This window comes from Rhinolophus ferrumequinum, chromosome 11, assembly GCF_004115265.2.
Source record: "Rhinolophus ferrumequinum isolate MPI-CBG mRhiFer1 chromosome 11, mRhiFer1_v1.p, whole genome shotgun sequence".
Taxonomy (NCBI): Eukaryota; Metazoa; Chordata; class Mammalia; order Chiroptera; family Rhinolophidae; genus Rhinolophus; species Rhinolophus ferrumequinum.
Window position 1 is genome coordinate 52,175,975 of NC_046294.1, and position 7,512 is coordinate 52,183,486.

At 49.4% G+C, this 7,512-nt stretch overlaps 1 protein-coding gene across 1 annotated transcript; it reads right to left on the reverse strand.

Moving 5' to 3' along the window:
- Positions 1 to 811: 811 nt before the first annotated feature.
- Positions 812 to 6,838, reverse strand: KCTD14 (potassium channel tetramerization domain containing 14). Its single transcript, XM_033119024.1, has 2 exons — positions 6,583 to 6,838; positions 812 to 1,987 (listed from the first exon to the last, which is right to left on the reverse strand). Exons 1-2 carry the CDS (start codon positions 6,643 to 6,645, stop codon positions 1,313 to 1,315), a joined length of 738 nt encoding a protein of 245 aa, XP_032974915.1. The 5' UTR covers positions 6,646 to 6,838; the 3' UTR covers positions 812 to 1,312.
- Between the last annotated feature and the right edge of the window lie 674 nt (positions 6,839 to 7,512).

Here is a 7,512-nt window from a genome sequence, read left to right on the forward strand (position 1 = left end):
GATAAAATGTTCAAGGAGACATTCAGGAGTTTTCCACTTTAAATTGTCAGCCATATTAAATACCAAGAAAGGAAAACATGGAACAAACTTTGAAAATAAGAAAAAATATGCAACTTACGAAATTATAACACTTGTTGAAAATGACTTTGTTCTGAGCAATTTTATGTTTAAATGTGAAACTCCTTGACTCAGTGTTAATTCCTTAAACTTTGACAGTTAAACTTGACTTTCAGTCCTGGGGAAGCCAGGAATACTGCGAAGGGAGTCATCTAACCCAGATCTGGACTTGTAGAAGGATGAATGTCTATATGTATGTATCTGTCTTAGAGTTACATATGTCTTAGTTGAGAAGCAGAACCTGACAGGGTCTTCTTGTGCAAGCGGTTTATTGTGGATGTGCTTTATTAAGGGAAGGGGAGTGAGGCAAATGGGGTAGAGCAGAGGAAAAATGCTAAGCAAGAATGTGGTGTCAGATGAAGATTGACTTCAGCCTGATCCCACAAAGGGCTCTGGAACAGGAGCTGCTCCAGAGTTGGTTCTTCCTTGAGGTAAGAGGTCAGTCTTCTGTACTTCCACACAAGCCAGATGGAAATTCTTTCCTAGGGCAGGTCTCAAGATTAGAGTGTATCATAATCACCTGGAGAGCTTGTTAAAACTGACTGCCGGGCCAACCCCCAGGGTTTCTGATTCAGTAGATGGGGGCGGGGGCGGAGGGTCAGAGAATCTGTATTTCTAACAAGTTTCCAGGTGTTGCTGATGCTGCTTGTCCAGGGACCATATTTTGCAAACCACTGCTCTAGAGCAGAGGACAGCCAACACTTAGGGCATCTGGGAAAGGAGATCTGAGCGTCATCTACTACAGGTGCTACCTTGGCGTCTTCCTCCTAAGGCACATACCAGGGCTAATGGATTGGCCCACAAGCTGAGGCTGGGTAGACTACGTTTTTTAGATGAGGCTTTCTAGATTCATGGTATCCTGTTAATTTCCTGTTGACATCCCGTATCTCCAACCAAAGCATTTTTGGAGCATTCCAATTCATCTCAGCCTTGCCACTGGACTTCAAGGGAGGGGTCTGACAGGTATTAATACGTGAGGCTTTAAAGAGGGAGCAGTAACACCTCACTAGGCAAGTACAACGGAGTCAGTTGCAATGAGTGGAAAGTCCTCAAGGGGGAGACAAATATTTGGGGGCAAGCTTCACAGACCACCTTGGAAGTTGTTTGATGTTTGTTTTTGAAATTAAAGGAAGATGGCTTTTGAAGGCAACTTTAATTTCATAAGCCCCACCAGAGTAAACCCTGTCCCTGAGGATCACCACCATGTGAAGAGGAACGTATAGAAGTATTCACAGGCCACTAGCCTAGGCAGGAATGTCTTCTTGGAGCAGTAGTCATAGGCTACCTGGTACCCTTGGGCCTCAATGTCCATCCGCACGGAGTCCAGGAGGTCCCTGATGACCGGGGCCGCCTTCCAAGGCCCGAATTTGACGACCAACCTCTTCTCCGCCTCCAGGACGCGCAGGGATTCCGCACAGTGCGCGGCATCCTGTTCCGTGCGCACGGCGCACACGAGGACGCTGGAGCAGCGCGCCGCCAAGGCCTCCGCGCGCGCCAGGCGCACCATGAGCTCCAGGTTCTCGCTGTACCCGGGCACCCGCAGCAAGAACTGCTTCCGAGCCACCTGCTCACCGAAGATCTGCGGCGTGTCCTCCAGGAGCTTGACCAAAGGTTTGATTGCGTAGAACTGAGCCTCACGGTACACCTCGGGGATGTGCTGCGTGGGCAGCTGGCCGCAGCGCAGGTAGTCCAGGATGGGTCCGAAATAAGTGCCGGGGCGATCAATGAAGAAGCGGCCTTTGGCATCCGTGAAGATCTTGGCTGAGAGGGAGAACATTTCTGCCAGCTTTGAGCCCGGCAGTTTTCTCAGGGTGCCTAGGGTGGTCGTATAGAACTCGCCTCCCACGTTCAGCTCCACGACGGAAGACACCTGGAGGCACAAGAAGCAGTGAACCAATAGCTCTACCTCCAGGGAGCTCATGACTTACTTTCATTCAAATAACCCCGCTCAGAACGTAGGAGAGCGATGAGTGGCTTCAGCTATGGAAAGGCTCATCGTACCGAAAGGGTACGATGTACATAGCTCCAGGGAATGGGCATTTTAAGGAAGAAAAATATTTCAATTTGATACAAGAATACGTATTCAAGCATTTTAACTTTCTCATTTAGGTCACAGCGTATTAGTAGGTTGCTGCGGAAGGAAGTCCCAGTGACAATACTTCTAAAGCCTGTGGCCGTTGGCAAGGTTTTTCCCTCCTTTCACCTCAGTCTCCTTGTTTATAAAATGGGGATATGAAGCTGTTGTGAAGTCAGGCGTTCCCAACGTGGGTGCTCAGATCTAAGATAGAGTAAAAAAGGAGGAGGGGCAAACCATTTTCACCCTTTCTCAAAGGCTAAAGAAATCACACATGCATTCATTCAGGAAGCGTTTTCGGAGTAGTTCCTTGTGGCCACTTCCTCTGCTGAGAGTTGGGGATAAAAATTCTTATATCCTATAGATCAGAAGTTCTGATGAGCAGTTGGCATGACTTTGATGAACAAGTGGAATTTGTTTGATGGATGTTTTGTCAAAATACAGGCTTATGGAGATTAAATAACAGGAATATCCTTGGTGGTGAAAAGGCCAGTCACAGCAGGTACAGTGGAGGTAAAACTGCCTCCTAAACTGTAAAGGGTGGTATAAATATTGAGTTAGGGTAAGCGGTTCAACAGAATTTTTAGAGGCCTCTTCTCTATGCACAACCTTGGGCTGAGCACTATGGATGTGAGTGAGACCCACGTGGTGCCTGCCTGGAGATGCCCACAGCCCCATGTGGAGAGGAACGTGGAAACAGGCTGCATTTGAGGCATACTTAGTGCTGTCACACAGGCCTAGCAAAAATACCAGAAGACAGTATAGCAATTATTACACGTGAGGTGATATACCCGTTGTGTCCTGACAAACCAGCTTCCTGAACGACTTACATTATTTAAAATTCACTCACTCGTTCAATACTATGCATGTGCCTGCTTTGTGCCAGGTACCGGGGACACAATGAGGAACAAGCAGGACACAGTCCCTCTCTCACAGTCTAGTGACTATGCAAAGCCCTTTGCATGTAGTCTCTAACTCAATTCTCATAGCTATCCTATGAAGAATGCATTAAGTCTCCATGTTACAGATCAAGCAACTGAGTCTTAAGTAGGTGAAATAAATTGCCTAGGATCAATCAGCTATTAAGTGATGATGTCAGAATTTGAATTCAGGTCCCAATTTACCCTGAAGCTTGTGTTTTTAGTCATTGTATAAATTAGTATTCAGCCTTCAAAGATATCCACTCTTCATTCCCTTAGTTACTCATTCATTCAACAAAATGTAGGGAGAATCTATTCCATTCAAGCCTCCTAAGTAGATGAATACAACAGTCCTTACCCTCAAGGAGCTCACAGGGGAGAAAAGGAAACAGATGGCTTAAATGTATAAGCTGAGAAGGAAGACTCAACGGTAGAAGGTGTCGGCTTTTTGTGGATGTGTGTTGGAGATTATCAGGGAAGGTTTCCTAGGGAATGTGATGGCTGCTGCTGCTGCAGAAAAGATCTGTGTAGTGTGAGAGGGAAGGCTGGATTTGTAAGAAATCAGTGACCTGAGAACTCTACCACAAGGCACTGCAGGGCCAGGGCCAGGGCTCCAAAATGTCCTTCCATCTCATTTAGGGGTGACCTCATTTTCAACTTGTCTGTGATCTCTACCTCTAAGATTAAAGTACTGGGATTAAGAGAACCAAAGACAGCCAAACTCCTGGGGAGAACTGAGTTGCCATGGCAACAGCTCCTACCAGGGGACAGTTCTGCAGGCTGGAGGGGAGAAGGGAAAGGAGAGGATGCTCTCTGACAGCAGCCATACAATACACCACGAGAAAAATAAGCCCAGAATCTGTGACTCCCTCTTTCTCCCATAAACCTCAAGTGCCCTTGGGAAGGCGCTTCGGGTAACACTAAGGTCCCTCTGTACAGCTGAGAGTTAAATGCAAATTTGCAGATGTTGACCCTTGAATGAATCCATGTGCTCTCATCACTCATGTACTGCTGTAAGCTCAGAGGTGCTCTCAATGCCCCCACATTACAAGCGAGGGAAGGTCAGGAAAAAGGGTCACACACAGCTAGTAAGTGCTGAAGTCTGAGCTGGGACCAAACCCATGTCGGTCTGACTCCAGTACAGCATGAGTGCCCTATCCCCACCACTCCGGCATCCAGTCCCACTGTTGCCAATAATTAGCTATGTGCCTAGGACAGCTCACTTCCTTCTCTGGGCCTAAGCTTAGTCATCTATAAAATAGGGAGGCAAAATAGATGAAGAGAACTCTAAGTCCCTCCAGCTCTGAAAGTCTAACGAATCCAGTCACTTCAATGCTGTTTCTGAAGCTCGTTGCCAGATGCTTCACAAAATAGCTTCCTGCCCTAACATTCTCAGCCCCATTTCCTTGTTTATCAAATAAGACCTCTGTTCTGTTTCCAAGCTTCTTCATTCTGTCTCTCTTTCCATCCTTTTTCCCCAAAACTCCCAATCTCTTTGGAAATCCCAGATTTCCTACCTCATCCATAAGTACTACAGCATGTGTTTCTAGCAAATAAAGAGTTCTTTTCCACCCCTCGTCCAGATCACCTGCTCTTTCTTCCTTGTGGCATCTCTTCCTCACCTTTTCTACCAGTCACGCTGCTGAAGCATTCCTTGGTGGGAAAGCCCGTCTCAGGCCCTGTATACATGGGCTGGGGACACATGGTCTTTAGGAGCCCCTGCTGGGTGCCAGGCCAGTGCTGGCCATGAGGACACAGGGATGAATCAGACATGCTCAGCTCTCACCCAGTTCTAGTCTAAAGGATCCCTATACATCTGCAAACCCCCTGCCAAACATTCATACATTTCCTTAGGTCACCCTTAGTGAAGTCAACGGAGGGACATCTCCATTCCTATGTCCCTCAAGATCTCCTCCTACCCCACAACCCTGACCTTTTCCATTGTTTCCTATCTCAGTTTTCTGAGCCAGAATCCCAGGCTGGGCTATGATCTTACATTCTGCTTCCATGCTGAACACCCCCCAGACACACACACAAAATCAGTCACCAAGTCCTAAATGCCTGATTCCTGTAGTTCCATGACACCTTGCTCCCCCCAAGTACCCTCCTCCAATCCAATCTATACTCTGAAACCAGAGTAGTTTTTCTGAAGTGCAAATCTGATGATCTGTCACCCCCTGCATTAAACACTTCAATGACCCTGTATTCCCTTCCAGATAAACTCTAGACTCCTTAACAAGATTTACAGGCCCTTTGCAACCCTGGCAATCAACTACCGGAATAGGTTGCTGCTCCCCCACCCCCACCCATCCACAGCAGGCTGGGGCCACTTGCAGCCCAGGCTTGCTTCACTTAGCCCACTCATCCTTCTACCTAATTCCTCCAGGAATCTTTCTAGATGGGTTGTCTCTTTGTGATCCCAGAGGGCCTTGTACTTCCACTGTCACGGTAGTTACCTATCTTGTAATTCCCTTTACATCTGGATCCCCCTTTAGGCTGTGCGGTGCCTAAGGAAGGACTATCCCTGATTCATCTTTATGTCACCAGTACCTACTGCAGGGCCCAGCAGTAGGTACTGGTGATGCTCAGTAAATGTCTATTGAATTGAATGGAGCTTACTTGGCAGCACCGATTTACAGAAGCACCTGGTATTCTGACAAAGGTCAATCTTGCCCTACCTGGCGTCATGCACCCTGCTGGTTCCCTCTCTTGCTGGGTAATTCATTCGGACATTTATTGAGCACCTAGGCAGCCCTGCCACTGAACAGGTGACTTTGACAATAGTCAAAACAATGACGTTATCATCGCCCTATGGGAAAGAACCACGGTCTCCCCACTGCTGGATCTGCTTTCCCTTTCTACAAGTCTTCCCGATGGCACCTAGCCCAAGACAGATCAGAATGCTGTACTCCTAGAGCACACTGGGCCTTTTCCTGATCCTCCCCCAAACTTCCCTCACCCAAGCCCTGGGAGGGGGCAAGCCAGCAGGCTGACTCAGGACCCAGCCAGAGGGCTGGGCAGGCTGGAGAGGGTGGGGGTTTGAGGGGTGAGGGAAGGATACACTGGCAGCCTTTGGTTGGGTCTGCGTCTACCCCGGGCAGGAGGGATGGGAGCAGGGAAGGGAGAGAGACAGCGGAAGAGAGGTCACCTAGGACAAACCAGGGAACAGAGAAGACACACACAGAGCAGCTAAAACAAAGACCAAGAAAAGAAGGAGAGAAACTAAGGCAGCCGACCAAGAAAGAGGGCAAAGACGAGAGGCTGGACAGAGCCTGAATGGGAACTGAGACCGTGGCGCGGAAGGAACAGCCGGGAGGGAAAAAAGAAGGCGGGAGGGAGAAGGCGCACCAGAAGCGGGAGCGGGGACGGGGGCGACTGACGGGGATTCAGACCCGAAGGGAGGGACGGACAGAGTGAAAGAAGGGAGAGGCGGCAGGACAGGCTCCCGCCGGATCCGGGCTGTGCACTCACCGTCGGCGGGCCCGCGGGGGCCGCCTGCTGCAGAGGGACAGGCCTCGAGGGCAGGTTCATCATCCTGGCCTTGCAGGCAGCTGGCACTGCGCAGCCCAGCCGCCGCTCCGCACCCCGCCTTCTGCACCCCGCCCGGCCCGCGGGATACTTGCGGGTGGCGGAAGTACACCTGCTCCCCGCCCTGGGGTGGGGGAAGCTGGTCTCAGGGTGTGGGTAGAACCTAGGAGTGGCGTGGGCTGCGCCTGGCGCCTGGCTTCGGGGGAGACCCTAGTCTAGCCTCTTCCTCATTCTCACCCGGGTGACCCCGACAGCCAGATGGGGGAGGCAGAAGGAACTGACATTGAAAGCAGGAGACTCTATTCACCACAGTCCTAGGGAGTGAAGATCACCAACATCTGTTTTACAGATGAGAAAAGTGGGGCTCCAGAAGTTGGGGTGGCCAGTGTGGGCTATTTACCCACCTCAGATCAGCTGCTAAACGTGCAGTGTGACCCTTGATGAAAAGAACTAAGATATCTCTTGTGTGGTTATTTTGCTTGTTAAAACTGTGAAAATTACTAAAGGAAACCTCAACTAAAATTGAAGTCGGAAGGGCCTGTACTGGGAGTTCTCAGGCTTTACTACTCATTTATTTATTATTTTTAAAGATTTTATTGGGGAAGGGGAACAGGACTTTATTGGGGAATAGAGTGTACTTCCAGGACTTTTTTCCAAGTCAAGTTGTTGTCCTTTCAGTCTTAGTTGTGGAGGGCGCAGACTCAGCTCCAGGTCCAGTTGCCATTTTCTAATTGCAGGGGGCGGAGCCCACCATCCCTTGCAGGACTGGAGTTGAACCAGCAACCTTGTGGTTGAGAGCCCACTGGCCCATGTGGGAATCGAACCGGCAGCCTTCAGAGTTAGGAGCATGGAGCTCCAACCGCCTGAGCCACA

What these genes read in the sequence shown, in the direction of transcription:
- KCTD14 (XM_033119024.1), bottom strand. Translation starts at nt 6,645, where the DNA reads ATGATGAACCTGCCCTCGAGGCCTGTCCCTCTGCAGCAGGCGGCCCCC. An exon ending in CCCCCGCGGGCCCGCCGACG is followed by an intron (nt 1,988 to 6,582) that starts GTGAGTGCACAG and finishes TTGTGCCTCCAG; the next exon opens with GTGTCTTCCGTCGTGGAGCT.